Genomic DNA, 18,419 nt, shown 5'->3' on the forward strand with positions numbered 1-18,419 from the left:
ACAATGTCTGTAAATCATATAGAAGGCTCCTCAGGTCAGATAAAGAAGCCACACAAATTTTGAGAAGCAACAGAGGACATTCTTGTAATTTGGATCTATTTTAAATATTTTTTTATACAAAACCGCCTTATCCGAGACTAATTGGTTCAGTAGACACAAAATTGTTGTCATCGTTGTCGACGGTTCATATGCTATTTTGAAACCGAGTCCTTAAGCAATCCCTAAGAATCGTGACGGTCCATGCATACCAAGCTCACAATAAACTTATGCTAGAACACAAATTATGTTGCATAAAATAATTATTAATCTAAAAAACAAAGATTTATTGTTTCGAAAATTTTTTGGGTCTCACCATCAAGATTTATTTGGTTTCGAGCCAAGTAAGACCACTGACCACAAGGGCAGTAACGCTCTCCATCACGAATTCTAGCACAATTGCATTCGCAAGGCTCGAACTCAAAACATCTAGTTAAGCTACACAAGTCCCTTACCAATTGATCCAAGTATTCATAAAACCCGAAAATATTAAAGACAACATACGGAGTACTAGCATACCCAAACCGATACTTCATCCAAAGTGATTCCTTGATCGAAAAGAGGATAATCTTGACGGAGAAATAAGAGTCGGAATTACAACAATGTACGCTAATGGAACTTGAAAAATAGACAACATGAAGATAATAATCTACTCAATTTACTACATACCAAATGCATGAATTTCGTCTTAAAAAATCTCACTCACCGAAAGAACTAAATTTTTCGAAAAAACAAGCTACATAAGTCTAAAAACTCCTCATAATATAAATTCAGCAGTACTATAAACCTGCATTTGAACATCGTCTACTAATTTGACTTGAAAAGTTAGGGCATTAAGCTTCCCTTAAGCGGAGTCAGGACTCACGGTCGAGGACCTGATGCCGGGATGCTTTATCGACAATCTCTTAGCATTCTCCAGAGACAATGCAACAGTAGAATGCTGATGAATTAGGAGTATGATTCAGACCCCTGCTTCCCTAACTTTTGGATATCCTCGGGTGACAGTATCTTTATATACCAGACATTGTTCACAAATGCCCTGCGCGACAAAATTATATCACAGTTAGCTCATTTCGGGTCTCTAGCGTATTAATTTTGCTTTAAAATGTCTCCGACTTTTTAAAATTTAAACAATGTGCAAACCGATGTTACTCGAATGCAGGGGAATGTTGGATTGTCCGACATGGGTGAGTTAGTAGATGGCACCTAGCCAAAGTGAAATGTCGAAGTAACATAGGTCCATGAAATGGTCAGGGTTCACCATCCATTCCCGTAAAAGAAAAGTAAATAATATGAAGACCGGATAACACGACAATCCAAAAGAGGCCAAATGAATCGTCTATATGATGAGAGATGACTTACTCCCAAGGGTCGTCTCCAAGGAGAAGTACATCATTCTCCCTGTCGACAAATACAAGCTGCCAGCCTGATCTCAGAGGGTCGTCTAACTTTCCCTCTATTCCAAACATCTGTCCCAGCTCCTCCCGCAGCTCATGATAGCTGCTGAACCGAGAGATGTCTAACGACCGCCCAACTGATCCCGATCGATAAACCTGCAAACATTAACCACCACAAAGAATTAAAATATATAAACCTAGCACACAGTTACAAAAGCTACATACAAACCTACGTCACTCCAACTCGGCTGCAAGTGCCGGATGAGAATGACACGGCTATTTTGTGAAAAAAAAAATCCAAGTTTTTTGTCTAAATTGAAGCATGAAAGCTGTCTCGGAATGTGTGTGTCGGACACGCAATACACACATTAAACTGTTGAAGTAACATAGGTATCAATTTCCGCTAAAGTAGTAAGTACCTTGACAAATGTTCGCGCTGTGGTGGACAGGTCACCCTGCCCTTCACTCAGCAACTCTGGGGAGCTGCTACTACCACCATACATTGAAGTATGGAACCCAGAGGCCCCAGATGGAATTGAACATAGATCAGTATCCGTTGATGAGATGCGATAATTGGTTGGCATTGTCATGGGTAATACCAGTCCAGAAGAATCAAGATTAGCACCAAACACATTATGATTCTGCCCATCTAAGCTACAATTTCCAGTCTCCAAGGAACCATCTTTCCCCGGGTATGGTGGCAAGGACCCAGCATCACCAAACGCATTGATGGGCGTGTACAAATTCGAAGATACCAAGGACCCATCTAAGTGATTGATGCTTGATATGTCTGACAAATTACCAATACCTTCAGAACGCATGGGACCCAACATATTATTAGTTACAGGTGAATGAGAATGACTAGGACTGAAGATTCCAGCTTGTGCAGTGTTCTCGGATTTTCCAAGGGATGACGAGATACTATTTTGTTGCCTGCTTTGCATTTCATTACTCTGTAGCGAAAACGATTCCGGTCCACATAGCTGACTGTTTTGCAGTCCCTCCTGTTGTAACATTCGTGGTTGGACATTGTCTTTGGAAACTTGGGACTGCCCTAGAAAGTTTTGTTGCGTAATCGACGGGTGCATCAACTGTTGTTGTTGCTGCAACATAGGGATCTGACTGGTAGCCTGTGGAAGATAATGCATAGGCTGCTGATACTGCATCAACTGGGGACTGACCATATCACCACCTCTCAAATTAAGCAAATTGGACGATAACAAGGCTTGATACTGCTGAGTTTGACTATTAACAGGAAGCATACTGTCAGCTCTTGTCGGCATCCAGGGAAACATACCCATGGACTGGAAATTCATGGAGTTAAGCCCTTGCTCCCCACCTTGTCCTCTCAACCACAATAAGCTGTTCGTAGGGTCATCCATAGTATCTGTACGATGAAGTCAGCCATCATTTGACGAAAACTCAGAACAACTTTTTATTTCATTTTTTTCCATTTCAAATGAAGCACTCGCAACTCATTTCTGAAACTTTAGAATTTTATGGAACACGAGTATACTTTAGAAGTAGTTGGTTGATGTAATTGGGGATGCAATTTTTGTTACGGGCCATTCATAGTAAAATGACCCAGGAACATTCAGCGGTTTTGTATTTAACACAAGGGTAAGGTTGTGTACATTAAGCCTCTTAATTCGATGATGTTATAATTACAAGTGAAAGCCTAAAAGTAAGATATGTAGAGTAGACAACACACACACACACAAATTTACAAGCAAAAAAATGTGTGAAGTTTAAGAGGGAAAAACTTAAAAATTGAGGAAATCCGCTTGGAAGATAGACAAGAAGATTATTGAATAGAGTAAATAAGTGCACTCGAAACAACAAATAAAAAGAGAAAGTAATACGAGTTATTTGGGAAAGGTAAGAAAGAATATAAAAGGGAAGCCTACAATACCTGGTATTGAAGACGCTCCAGTATGCCAAGGCCTTTTGAGCCGCAGCGGAAAGAGAGATGGATACATAGGGAAGGTTGTTAGAGGTTCGATTTCCCATAATGACACCCGAGGTTGCCTCTCTCCAGCAGTTGACTCATCCCAGCCAACCTGTATAAATAGACAGCAGAAATCAAAAACTTACAGGACACAAGCAGAAATCATGAGCAAGATAAACGGCACGTCTTTGAGGCTGAGAGACAGTCAATAACTTGTTGTAAGACCACACCACACTTGAAGATAAACGGTCGCTTCTAGTTGTCAAATAATCACTAATGACATAAAACTTAAAAGCGATCTGATTGATGATTAAATGGTCACTAAAAATAAGACTATCTAAAAAGGTCACTGGTGACATTAAAAGTGTTATTGTGAGACCGTCTCATATGAGAAAAAGGGCCACTAACTAAAAGGGCAAATTTAATCTTTTTTGTAAAGTGGCCTCGTGATAATCTTATCATGACTGACTCAAGAAAACTTGAGCAAGAGAAATCAAATCTCGCCGAATAAAACGCATTTAAATCAATAACAGAACAGAAAGCAGCATATTTCAGCAGGAGGTTCACCAAAAAAACAAATTTTACTAGGGCAACTATCTAATCTAAGACACTGTATAAACAACAGCAGATCCCTGCCCTCCAATACCACTTCCGTAGGCCCCTAGTCGAATGGAAACTGGAAGAAAGAGAGTAAAATGCAGATCTATCACTGACATTTTTCACATGTTATAATAATTATTCACCCTAGACAAACAAGAAATCAACCAGTTTAAAACCACATAAACATCTGGTGAAGATCTAAGGCTCACTTGGACTGAAGGTGATTGTTACAAGGTAATGGAGGTCAAAACAACGGAGAAAAGGAGAAAACCGTTGGTGATGAAGATGAAGGAGTGGTGGGAACTATTACACCGATACGTGTAATGATTAGTTAGGCAGGAAGTGAGTGACTATTACCCTCTTGATCAGGTAACAATTACCAATTCCTCATCGCCTTCCTCTATCCGCCACCACCATTACCTCCTACTCTCCTTTGTTTTTTCCACCCTTACCCACAAACCAAGCAAGCCCTTAGCAAAAGAAATTAGAGCGGTGCACAGCAAAGATATAACTTAATGCACCTTGTGAATGAAGTTGTTTTAAATTTTCATGGCTCGTGCTATCATATGAACCACCATAGATGATAGATCTAGCATTTAAGCAAATTAATAAATGCCAATATGCAGCACCGCTTCCAACATTAGTGCCAAGAACCGATGATAGCGCTTAAAATTAGCATATAGCACCCCCAGTGGTAGTGTTCTTCCAAAATATCAGATTAAGGGCCAATTGCCTTGAACACTTTCAGTATACACATTACAGCTCACTTGAGACTAGTAGTCTCTCGGCTTTCCTCCTCTTCAGATATAAAATGCGTGACCAAGAAGAAAATCTCCGTGTAGAGAAGGCGCAAAAATTATACTACAAAAAGACGAACCAAGTGTTTTTGGACCGTACCTTTACAGATCTCCAATGTGAGTTTGGCCAACGAACAGAATCAAGGTCACTTATTCCAGTGATTGTACCCATGTATCTGCAAATAACAAGGTAGTAGATATTCAGTTATATCAATATAGATAAAAACACTGTTATTGGTGCCTTGGTGATGTTATCACTTTCCGGAGATGTACGAATTTAAATCTTCCAAGTGACAGCTACAGTTAATAATTTAAGAAGAAAAACAAAAACAAAAAAAACAGAGAATGTGTATTTCTTGCACAAACAGTACTAAAGAACAAGGATCCAAAAAAGGGGTCTTCGTCATGCTATAAAATGCCAACTGCGACACCTCATTAGAAACGAGTTATCAAGGTATTGACGGTTACCATGACCGCATTTTGAGACGGTATCGACCACACTTACAGCACGACGACCAAGATCAAGCCACAATGACCAATATTGGGATCAAGTAATAAACTGCACGTTGATATCATGGTTTCCGTCACAGTCACATATTAATATGAGTTGAATCAAAGTACTCCTTTTATCAATAAGATGCTCTTAAGTCTCAACTACAATGATGAGAACCAACCAGGGTGAAGAATCCAGGCATAATGACAAGGAAAAAGAAAATCCATCATATAAATACGGCAACTATTGGGTTAGAACTTAAGAAGTACTTTCCAACTTTTAAATAATCTACGTGGATTTCTTTAACAACAAAAGTGCTTTTCGAGGCTAGATAAACACACACATACACTGATTAGCAAATTGTATTAATATGATATATCGCTACCTTCGGACACTTGATTCTTCTGTCTCAAACAGCATACGAAATCGCATTCCAACAGAAACACGCGTATGAAACACAGCTTTGACATATTTTGACAGTGATATGACGAACTCTGATGGGCTTGCCCTGTATCACGGTATATGTAAAAAGAAAAACTCAGCTTGAAGAAACGTAGAACAAACTCAACTAACAGAAGAAAGCAAAAAAAAAAGGTAATATTGAGACTGAGTAGGACTTGTAATTGACCTCGGGTTAAAAAAGATTGTAAAGCAACTGTTAGTAGCAGCGGCATGAGCTGCAGCAGCTAGAAGTCCTATGTGCATACTGTCACTGGATAAAACTGAAGATGGCATCACAGTTTGAGGTCGTGTGGCCCGGCGAATTCCCAGAAAAAGTTGATTCTTTTCATTCCTACATGAAGATTATCTATCATTCAATTTTTCATCCAAAAAAATTCTGATCAAGTCCTATTAAGAATAAAAGTGATAAAGATAAACAATGATGAATATTCGAGCATTCTGGGAAATAATATATAACTAAGGAAGGAAGGTAGTAACCATATAAACAGAACCGAATCTCCAGCAATAAGCCTTTTGGCACTGACAAATACACTCCATCCAGTTGTAAGCAGGTGCCGTTTGGGCTGTCCTGCATAACAAAAGTAAAATTTGTCGAAACTAAAAGACAATATATGGTGATACACACTAGGTTACAAGAAAGCCAAATGATCAAAGTAAATCAACTACAATAATGCATCCATGGGAACATCAGATTAAGAAACATGAGGAAAGGAATAAGTCGGTTAAACAAAGACGATCTAGCTTAATCTTCACTACTTCTATAATAGCCCTTTCAATTTTTCACCGTACTTACATGCTAAGAAGCTATCGAAGCTGTAATTCTCCCAATAAATTGAACATGGTTCTATTTATGACAATTGACAACTAATTCTCTAAGGGAAAAAAAACCTCGATAGATAGAAAACAACAGAGTAAGCTGCAGCGTTGAGCTGTCGCCTGTCAGTGTATTTATCCTTGGTTCAATAAAAAAGCTAAATCCTCAAGAGACAATAGTATCTCTTGTCATGGTGTAGTGAATATAAAAGCAATAACATCCAAAGAACCATCAACTGTAAGTAAATTAGCCCAAACACTCAATAAGGTTGAGCGAAAGTTAGTATGTGAAACTTTGAGAACGTGGAATTAGAAGCCAAATACTGTATTAATTCATACAGCACAAACAAACCCAACTTAACACAAATTCTAAGAGGAAAATCTAAGTACAGGCATACACAGCACTTGAAAACTATACAGTTGACACACCCTCCCCCAGAAATGCCTCAGCCATCATTCTACAGCTTAAGAAATCTACGCATCAACAGTAGAATTTTTAATGCCCCAAAAATACACACAAAACAGCCTCATCTACTTGGAAATGATAATCAGATTTTGTGTGGATGAGCCTGATAAGATAAATGATTGAACTCCTCTGAATGTTCTTCACCACATTCAGCATTCATATCTTAATACTTATTGAGTAAACCGCGCCAGTGCGCCACTTAATTTCACTATTAGTTGGAACCACACTTTTCATTATATTACCACTCTCTCAAGTTAAATTAAGTAAATCTCACCATTCAATCTCAATGAGTATCACCGTAAACTTGTCCAAGCATGCCTCCATCAAGAACAAATGTATTTCAGCTAACAAACTTGAGATACTAGCAAAACTATTGTCACAAATAATAGAGATACTATAGTCTAACCTCACTTATGATGAAACACAATTTCAAGGTACTTTGTCGTATGTAACAGTGATATTTTTTGGGGGATAATGGGGGCTACCTTATGTGCACGTGATAGTCTACAAACCATGCATACAAGTCAATCACACTTTTTACAAGGGTCACAAGCTTTGATGCAAGTGGCATAATCTCAAACCAAACTGCTCCCATAAGGGTTTGAGACAAAGACCCAAGCGTGTTTTAGCCTCTTGGGCCAGCTCATTTGTGCTTTACAACAATAATATAACCTACAATCACTTTAAAATTGCAGTCACTTTGAAAGGTATATATAGGGCCATAACCGTTACCGTTAAAAAAAAGAAAAAGTAGGGATATTCGTAATTCGTGAATTTGTCTGCTAACCACCAAACTCATCAGCGCACTTAATTGTAGGAACTCCATATCTTGACTCGTGTTCGGTATAAGGGACTATTACGAATTGAATGTGACATTGTAACACGCCCCTTAAAGCATGAAAATTAACGGGTTCCACTCGTTGAGGTACCCAGTATACTATGACGCACAAAGTGACTATACTTATTCGGCAGTCTGTCCGATTAAAGACCTATCAGCCAAACATGAACCTCTTCCTGACCACTATTCGCATGCTGGGAAATATTCCTCAGAAGGTATCAATACCTCTTTCTAGATACCCTTTACACAAAGGATAACTTTCTCAAAAAGTTAAGAACACTTTTCTGGTCCACACAACATAAGAAAAGAAAAAACAGAACTGACGAATGGTTCCCCATGCCTCCAGTTATTGAATAACCACAAGCAAATAAACAGCCATATGGTCATTTCTCATTTGTACCATCATTCTCCCACTCATTCATTCACATCGACGGATTTCAACTCTCAGACTATATAAGTTCGGCAATAAGTGAAAAATACATATACCTCGAAAGATGTGTCTAAATTTCCACTCAACATCATGTAGATCCCTTGCAATCAGCTCCTGGCAAGGAGGTTGTTGAGAATAGTCCTGCAGAAAAAAAGAAAACAAAAAAATTAAAAAACAAATCTTTGCAATTAAAAATAAAATGGATGTGAAGAGACTACCAATGGAGGAAAAACTTTCTCGGCAGCACGGCGAGGAACAGAAAACCCTCCATGAGTACTGGTATCACTGGCTGTCAATGTTTTGCAGAAGTAATTAGTAGGCTGCCTACTTGGGACACCAAAATCTGCAGGAAGATAGATGTCCTTCTGCTCTTGCTGCAAAAATGTTCAACAAAGAGAGAATTTCGCGTCATAGTTTGCCAAAGAAAACCTTAAGCAAAAAGCAATTACAACAATTCGAGGAATACCGGGCTCAAGGGCTGCAAAGTCATCTGTGAATAGACTTCATCCGTCTCCACATCAGCCTAAAACATCAACAATGTGAAACATCAACTTAGCTCTTATATTTGAAACTAGATACCCTCCTCCTTAGGTAAAAAATTATAGTACCCCCATTCCAAGTTTATTGCTCCCATTTGTGGCAAACCGCTGTGAGCTTCGACCATTAATTTCTCCAAATATAACTAGAGATTCTATGCAAAATTTGCAGTGTTTGATTTACCAAAGCAACTCTTTTCACACTAAATTTTTTTCTATTGCATACTGTGTGATTGTGAAAATACCGATCAAAGTCCACATCGTTTGGCTACCAAAGTCAAATGGGGATCACGTAGATAGGATGGAGGAAGTATTATAAAAACCAAAGTTCGACAAAAGAAAATTCAAGATTAAGAACATAGAACAAACATGCATTGTGACATTGTGGAGCTGGCAGATCAACTGTGGCGGCAAATTTGGGTAATTGGGTATCTGGCCATCAATATCTCTATTAGTTGTGGCAGCAACCTGAGATAAAAGTAGGACATAGTTACTCTCTGCATGAATAAATCACAAACACCTTGAAAATCAGTTTTTAAAGTAAGATATCACCCTTGCAGTATCAACCTGCTCACTGTGACCCTGAGGGAAGTAGACAACCCGACTCCCGGCTGTCGGAAGACACACTAAAGGGCCAGCACAAGCATGCCATAGTTCTGAATTCAAACACTTTTTCTCACTCCCTATAACAACAATCACATTAAAAACACAATAATTAATTTAAGGTTACCTAATAAAAGCATCATCATTAACAACTAACAATTAATAAATATACTTTCCTCTGCCACCAAAATCCTATTACAGTACTCCGTACAAACCAATTAAATGCCATAACCTTAACACAAAATTTTCCCTACAGTGTCATAAATCTACTCTTTATACAACAATAACATTACCCCAGTGCCTCAAGGGCTCCCACAAATTGCAGGGTAAGTGGGGTCAGATGTATACAATCTTACCCTTGTGTTAGCAACACAAAGAGTCTGTTTCCGAACTAATCTTTATACAACAACATTACCCCCACTACCTCAAGGGCTCCGGCAATTGCGAGGTAAGGGGGGGTTTCAGATGTACGCAGTTTTACCCTTGTGCTAGCAACACAAAGAGGCCGTTTCCGACTTAAAATCTTTATACAAACATAATAACAAGCAAAAAATTGGAAGTTACTCATTACCTTCACTCCCTTGCTGACTGATTCCTGAGGTAGAAAGCTTCATATCCCAAATTTTTCCTAATCTACCCAAAAAACTAACTTAGATAATCCTTAATTACATGTAACACACCAATAATCACCCACCTAATTAAACCCACTTCAAATCCCTTACTAATTTCCATAAAACCATTCTCCATAATCCCCACATTTCTTCCCTTCATTACTTCCACAACAACTCATAAAATAATTAAAAAAACTCAAAAAAACAAAAAAATAACCTCCAAAAAAATGGGTCACACACTCCACATTTCACTAAACTAAAACAAACCCATTTCATAAAACACCATTTCTAACAAAACCCATATCATAAAATTGCAAAAAGATACAATTTTTTTTATAAAATTATCCTAAAATAGCAATAATCAAAGCACCCACCTAAAAAAAATGAAATAAAAAGAGGTTAGTTAGTTCAGTAACTTAGTACAATGGGAGTACACAAATATCAAGACATTATATTATGATGACTAAAAAAAATCAGAGATATTAATAAACTTTATTATTATTATTACCTAAATAAACAAGAAATAAGCTTAGTAATTAATTATAATTAATAAATTAATGAGAGTATATAAGCAAGTAAGCAACCACCCGACCAGAAGTCGACCTGGGCAGTGAGAAGAGCAGTAGAGAGAGAAAATAGTGAGAGAATGAAGAGCAACAAAGAGAAGAAAATGATGTGAAAATTGGAAGAAATAAATGAAATGAAAAGAGTATAAATGAAAGTTAATTAAAAACTAATTTCATAGATTGTACTCCTTATTATATACTCATAATCTAAATTCTCGTGTAAGGTCGTTTCACACAAGAATTTGTATTATTGAGTAAAACGGGTTTTTTCTAGTATTTTACGATTAAATAAAGTTGTTTGTCCTTTATTTTTGGTGCAAAGCAAATGTTGTTAGGATCAGGATTCTACTTTGAATCGATGAAGAGGGTAGGATCGAATCGGTACAATCGGATCGTAGAATCGTAAGATTCTACAAATTCACTAAATATAGTTTTTTATTTGGTAAAAATATATAATTGAAGATCAAAACACTTATTTATACATAAAATATCAATAGTTAATGAGTTTAGTATCATTTCATGAACATATTTCTACAATTTACATGAAATTTAAATTTTACGATGTTATTATATAAAAATATATTTTAATATGTTTACTAGGGAGTCGGATCGTAAGATCGTATTATGATTCTACCTCTAGAAAATTTCAAATAGATAGGATCGTAAGATTCTAAAAAACATGATAGAATCGTAGGATTCGGGATCGGTCAAGCAGTTTTGGATCGTAAAATCATAGAATCATAGGATCGAATAGAGATTATGACAACAATGGTGCAAAGAGTTATGAATATAATGTGGTTAGGGTTTGAATCCAAGTTATAAATTATGAATATTATTCTCGTGAGTTTTACACTTTCAGCTAATCTTTCGTAAGTCGAAAGTATCCATTTTATAGCTAAAACGGGTAACTATTACACCATTTAGCTAAATGGGACAAACTTTTATTATTCCTGAGATATTACCAATGCATATTTGACCTTCTTTTTTAACAATAAAACGGATTATGAGCTTATTAGCTACGCTACTTGACATCTGGATTATACTTTTTTTTTTTATTATAAATCAATTTAAAACCATACTCGTATTAATGGAAAACCGTCTCATGAAGTATCAATTGGCAATACAGAAATATACTTCCTCCATTCAGTTCCACTATATCACTTTCCGTTTTCTACGCTATTCACAAGTGAACATTCAGTTTTGATTTCTTTCAATACATAAGTGAAAATATATTCATGTGAAATCTTGTTTGATTCATCTTTATGAGTACATTAAAAATATCTAAACTTTTATAATTTTTGCAAATAACTAATTAATTATATTTAACCTGTAAAACATGTATTACCAAACGTAAAAAGGTAAAGTGATAGGGTGAAGTTGAATGGTGGAAATAGTAATTGTTGGATTTTAGGAAGAAAGACTTGATATGATGAATGAGTGAGTGAATCTTGGCCGTCAAAGAGGATTAAATCTAATAAAAAAAAATTAAAAATTTTAAAAAAATAAAAAAAATAAGGTGCGGTTGATATGACAGGAAGCATGTGCCCCCATTCTTCAGTGGTCATTGTCAGAAAAATAGAGAGAAAAGAGGGTACGGATATTTGCCCATCAATCCAAATATTATTGAAATTATTGGAGGGTCTACTTTTATTTATTTATTTATTTAAAAAAAAAAAAAAAAAAAAAAAACTGATTTCATTAGAGATTTTCATCAGGGAAATTGTTGTTAAATTACCCTTTTGTCCCTTACCCATAATCTAGAGTTATTTTGTGATTAGAATGGATATATTATCATTTTTAACCCTAAAACGGGTTAAATAGGATAGATGAACCAAATCATAATTACTAGAAAGTAGTAACTATATACAATTTTGTCTCAGTGAGTTAATTGATACTCATAATCTAGGGTTGTTTTGGGTTAACTACAAAAGCAAGTGAAACTCCAATAGAGCTCTTCTGAAGATGGACAATTCGAATTTGCTCAGAAATCCCTTGGCTGGCAAGCCACTCACTAGCCTTAATTAACTTCACGATAAATGTGAAAACATGTAAAAAATGATGTATTTTATGAGATATTCACGAGTTGTTTTGTTAAAATAAATTTGTTTAACAACGCGCAAAGAATAAATTATAGAGACCTAACCTGCTAATCCACTATCTCGCTAGTTTTCAGGCATAAAAATACCTGTGAAATTAACTTTTATTTGACATTAAAACTAATATGATCATGCTTTCTCGTTTTTTAAACTGTCTTACACAATATCGTGTCACACAGGAATAACTGTTTCTCATGGTGCTTATATCATTCATTGGAGTTAGGATTTAAGCTAGCATTATGAACTTGTCTTGACACATGACATAAAATGACTCAAAAGTTTAAAATACCCGCAATATTAGAACATTAAACCCAACAATAGCTTTGTCATAATTTCAACTAAAGAGTAACAAACACCTTTTATAAAACAAAAATTCATGACAAGACAGATCATATATTCATTCATTTAATGTTCCTTATGTTTCCAATTTTAGATTCCTATGTGATTCTACATAGATTATATTGTGGATTAAATTGAAATAGAGCAAATAAATTATTTCGAGGTAAAATAATCCTCCTATATACTAAGACCATACAACTTCTCTAAAGTTTTCCCTTCAAATTGCTCAAACTTATATATGGAAATAAATTAGATTTTTATTTATCAAGCTAATTTTCCATTTAATAACAACTGTATTCCTATTGTTAATTTCGTGACGAAAAAATATTTTTTTTTAAAATAAATTGATGTAGTTAAAATATTTTCATAAAAAACACAATTTATGAAATTATTCAATTCTTTTGATTTATTTTAATATTAGTTATTTTTTATAAAAATTTGTGAGATATAAATCTAAAATCTATAACTAATATACTAAAAATTAAAAAGCTTATATTTACCGTCCATTTGCGCGGGATCTACACTAGTTAAAGAGTAAGTTTCTTTAAGACTGACTTATTTTAAAACAAGAAACTGTCGTCAATTTTTTAATAGAAAATAACCTTTTTAATGATAAAATGTTATAACTAAATTTAACATTTTTTAACCAAAAATTCATGATAACACTTTATCATAAAATATTTATATTTTATTATAAAATGGTGACATTTTATCTGTCTTAATTTCAGATGAAAATAGTAAACAAGAATTTGTCGTAATTAAAAACGATAGAATAAAATGTCTAAAACAATTTACTCCATAGTTATAATTTCAATTTAAAAGTAACAAACTTTTTCTACTCGATAAAATACTTCGTATTCATCTGACTCATCAAAATTTCTAATTTGTTAAAATATAAATGTAAAGGACCTACTTGGGACAATTTTATTTTATCTTTTTAACAAACCTTTTTAATGTTGTCATTTTTAGTTTGAAAGTTATACCTATGATTAATTGTTTACATTCTTTTCCTTTTTTTTAGAAACAAAAGAAACAACACTAGTACACTATACTTGTTTCTTATATAATTTTCCTTTGTACTTTTAGATTGTCTAAATCTAAGAATATTATTTTGTTGATGTGTAACGATAGATTTAGTCTTTATTTGTTTGAATACTTTAGAATTTGAGGGAGAATTTTGATAAAGTGAAAAATTGATTTCTTTCTTTTTTACCTTAAAAAAAAAGTTTTAAATTTATTCCTATGATGTTTCCTGTACCTAAAGAAAAATAGAGGTCTTTATTTGCTTTCACTTTCATTGTTAAATTGTTAAATAAGAAACCATGCTCTTTATTGTCAATTGAGTAATAAGTGACCACATTTCAATTGACAATAGTGCAAATTCAACTGAAAATCTAGTGTATTTACAAAAGTGGTTTTTCATATTGATTATCACTAATTGAGAGTGGAGATATATTATTTTTTACAACTAATCTTGCTTAACAGGATAATGTTTGATTAAATTGATCTAAATAAGAAACACTTTTTTGCTAGTATCTACTATCTAGGCAGTTACTTTTTTTTTTTTTTTTTTTTTTTTTTTTTTTTTTTTTAACCTGGGGTTTAGTCACCCCTGCCCAGTGATTCCAAATACACACCACCGCGACCATGTAAACCACCCCTAACACAACGGGGGCCGCCGTGGCCAAGTCTCTTGCTCTAGCGAGTCTCGAACCTGGGCAGTTACCTTTATCATATGGTATTAGTACAACGGATAATATTGTGTTAAATAAAAAGTTGTGATTTTTTTATTTATTCATATCGTAAGCATTTATTCCTAACTGATGATTTTTCACTTTATATTTTTAGTCAATTAAATGAGACGAGAGTGTGGATAGTTGGCGAGGAGGTCGGGAGGAGAAGGAGAATAAGGGGATAGTTTTGAGAGAAATAACGATGCAAATTTTGGGACTTCTCCTTGTATTTGTGTCTTTAATCTACTAGTCGTCACTTCGAACGACTATCACAGAGGTCTCGCTAATTCCTAATTCATGTTTGGACTAGGCTTCTGTTTTCGGCCTTTCTAGGTTATTTGAATTAGTCTTAGAAAGTATTATCTAAACTCTCTAATAAACCGCACCCTAACAGTTATACATATCATAACAATCTTAATCTGAAGGTTGAAATATGTAGTCTCCTCAACACCAATAAAACTCTCATCCCTCTTGCCTGTGGACGTAACTAACACACAGTTAGTGAACCACGTAAATCTATGTGTTACATTTTTGGATTTTGCCTTATCCTCCATCGCTTTTTTTTTACAACGCTCTCAATTTTCGAACAATAATGTTACTCATACTACAAATACAATAAAAAATGACGAGTAACATTTCAGAACGGAACCCGAGTAAAAAGTAGGAAAGAACCTTTGCCATAGAAGTCATAAACAAACTACTCAAATGCAATGGAACTAAAACAATTGAAACAAGAGAGTGATGGTTAGATTGATTTCAACCATTTTTACCAAGTTATACCTCAATGGTTGTTTATACCAATATTAAGTGCACCTATCAATACAATTAAGGTAGTCCTTTCTATTCCAAATGTAGGTACCAAGTACCCTTATTGATTGCCCCAAAAATTTAGGGGACCCATCCTATTCAAAATAATATACAAAGGGCCCGTATATTGTAAGGCATGGAGCCCCATTTTTCTATGCTAAGGTACCCATGGGTGCATGGATCATAGATTCGAGGCTCTCCGATCTCCACCACTCAAAACATCGTTTTTATACATTTATTTATGATGTTGATAATTGAGTTGGGGTTTTATAATAAGAAAATGACAGACTATGAGAACTTAAAAGAAAATTGTAAGAGACGGTATCTAAGTAAAAGTGAGTCCATTTTTGAAATAATGGTCAAAAATAAAATATTTGTTGTTTTGGGTCGGTTTTGAAAATGTTTGTCAAAATGGTGTCCACGTAGACTCGGAATTTCTAGACCTGAAACACGCCACTAATAATAGCGTGTTTTGTGAAGGAAACACGCCATTAGTAGTGGCGTGTCTTTACAACAATTTTTTTCCTCAACTGACTGAACTTTAAAAAAAAAAAAAAAAAAAAAAAAAAAATTACATAAGACACGCCATTAGGTGTGGCCCCTCCAAAACCTGTCATTTCCAATGGCGTGTTTGTTTTAGTCCATTTTTTAATGAAGTTTCTTTCCGTACTCATTATAAACACGCCATTGGTAGCTAGTGGCGTGTTTTAGGTCCAAAAATCCCGAGCCTACGTGGACACCATTTTGACAAATATTTTCAAAACCGACTCAAAACGACAAATATTTTATTTTTGACCATTATTTCAAAAATGGATTCAGTAAAAGTAGATTATATATTAACGGATTTATAACCATAAAATTCTTATGCTTAAATTATATTCAAAATATACACAAACCTTACTTTGAGATTGAGGCGGCTTAACATTTTCTATACTTCGTACCTTTGTATGAAATTTTGATAATATTACTCTATGTTATCACGCTGAAATATGGTAACCTAAACTTTAACGCACCAGAATGAAATTAGTGAAATCTCAAGGTAATAAAATAAAATTAACTTAAACATAAGGATTACTAATCTTATTTAATCATATTATCAATTTTTCCGAAGAACGGCGATAGCTAGAGACATTAATAAAATCTTATTTAAGACTTTATTACATGTTTCTTAGCCCGTTAATTGGTTAATCTATATAGAGACTATATATGTATTACTCGTACGTCTTAGTATGGTATTAATAAGTAGGGGCATGTTTATTTATTGCAATTGAAGTTATGGTACTATGAAAATCAATTAGGACTCACTCTATTTTCTAAACGAAATAGAGGGTTCATTTCCTTTCAATGATCAAGATTTCATCTAACGACGATCTAGCGGTCCATGTTTTATATCGAAAAATAAAAGAAAAAGACAATGGAAGAAGAAATATAGTATTCTATTAATTTGTGAGAGAGAAATGGACTCTCCAATTCTTTTAGAAAATGAAGAGGATCCATCCTCTATGAAAACATGCATAAGGAGGCCGTTTTACTCATTTATCGGATTAAATCAGGTTAGTTTAACTCGATATGAATATATTTTAACACGCGATAACATGAGAATGCAAATAAACTCCAAACAGTATACTAATCCATGAGCTTGCAAGTGTGAAGTTTATTTAGTGATTAGAATTGGAGGCAAATTTCCAAGAGTCTCAGGTTTAAGTCTCATCGAAAACAATTTTGTTGAACTATATGAACTAAGCCTTCTAGATTCTGAGCCTGTCAATTTGTCATCCCCTAAAAAAGGTAATTGACTTGATGTACGTGATTTGCAGGGTACCACTTATATATATACAGTCCGTCTTGCTTCAGACCGCCTTATTTCAGACCGCAATAAGACCTCTTACAAGTGAGAAGCACATGGATGGTGGGACACTCCCATGCGCTTTCCCACTCACACCCTAAATGAGTTTTTTGTGAGAGGAAATGGTATCCGTCTGACCATTTCAGACGAATATGGCGGTCTGAAATAAGAATTTGTGATATATATATATATATATATATATATATATATATATATATATATATATATATATATATATATATATATATTCTGGGTATCTACCTAATGCGCACCAAAAATAACTATTTCAGTTCCATCCTCATCCAAAAATATATCGTGAATTCTCATGGAAAACGAACACTTTTCGTCACAAGCAAAAAACGGGCCAAATGTCCCATTTTAATGACAAATAGTTATAGGTTAGAAAATTGTTATGGTAATTTTTTTATCTAAAAATGCTTACATTTTTGTTTTAAATGGGTCACATTTTACTCCATATTTAGGTTGTGACGAAATATTACCCGTCTTCGGATTAGATTTATTGAAAATATATAAAGATATAAGCATCAATGAGTTGAATGGATGCAATAGTTAACCACCAAAAATCATTGGAGATGATAAGAAGAATAGTCTAATACTAAAATATAAGATAATAGGACTAATTAAAGCTAAGCATGAAAGAGATGGACAATCTAAGTGAGTGATTAACTAAATCTTAATATAATAACAAAAATTAAATATGATAATGATGGTTAAGACACTCCTTAAAAATCCATGCTTAAGATTTCCAAAAAATTAGGACAATCTAAATGAGTGCTTAACAAAAGGAAGACATGAAGCACATGAATGATTACACACTCCACATCAAAGGTTAGAAAATGGGAAACATCAAATATTTTTGAATTATTACACCATAAAATCTCATTGAAGACGGGCGATATTCGTCACAAGCTTGTGACGGGTACCGTTTTCTCTCACAAAATGCTCATTGAGAGGTGAGTGGAAAACACATGTGTGTGCCCC

At 34.6% G+C, this 18,419-nt stretch overlaps 1 protein-coding gene across 5 annotated transcripts; it reads right to left on the reverse strand.

Annotated features, from left to right (window-relative positions):
* Positions 1-567: 567 nt before the first annotated feature.
* Positions 568-11,076, reverse strand: LOC141646680 (auxin response factor 8-like). 5 transcript variants are annotated; one of them, XM_074454583.1, is made up of 15 exons: positions 10,539-10,758; positions 9,991-10,404; positions 9,384-9,499; positions 9,186-9,284; positions 8,747-8,803; positions 8,499-8,654; positions 8,337-8,421; positions 6,211-6,301; positions 5,900-6,064; positions 5,657-5,779; positions 4,879-4,954; positions 3,346-3,493; positions 1,853-2,820; positions 1,399-1,589; positions 568-1,075 (listed from the first exon to the last, which is right to left on the reverse strand). In XM_074454583.1, exons 2-15 carry the CDS (start codon positions 10,031-10,033, stop codon positions 985-987), a joined length of 2,409 nt encoding a protein of 802 aa, XP_074310684.1. In that variant the 5' UTR covers positions 10,034-10,404; positions 10,539-10,758; the 3' UTR covers positions 568-984. The 5 variants fall into 5 exon arrangements, with proteins under 5 accessions (XP_074310684.1, XP_074310682.1, XP_074310685.1 ...); XM_074454581.1 differs by having other exon boundaries at positions 9,369-9,499; positions 10,623-10,712; XM_074454584.1 differs by having other exon boundaries at positions 10,623-10,704.
* Between the last annotated feature and the right edge of the window lie 7,343 nt (positions 11,077-18,419).

This window comes from Silene latifolia, chromosome 3 (genome assembly GCF_048544455.1).
Source record: "Silene latifolia isolate original U9 population chromosome 3, ASM4854445v1, whole genome shotgun sequence".
NCBI lineage: Eukaryota > Viridiplantae > Streptophyta > Magnoliopsida > Caryophyllales > Caryophyllaceae > Silene > Silene latifolia.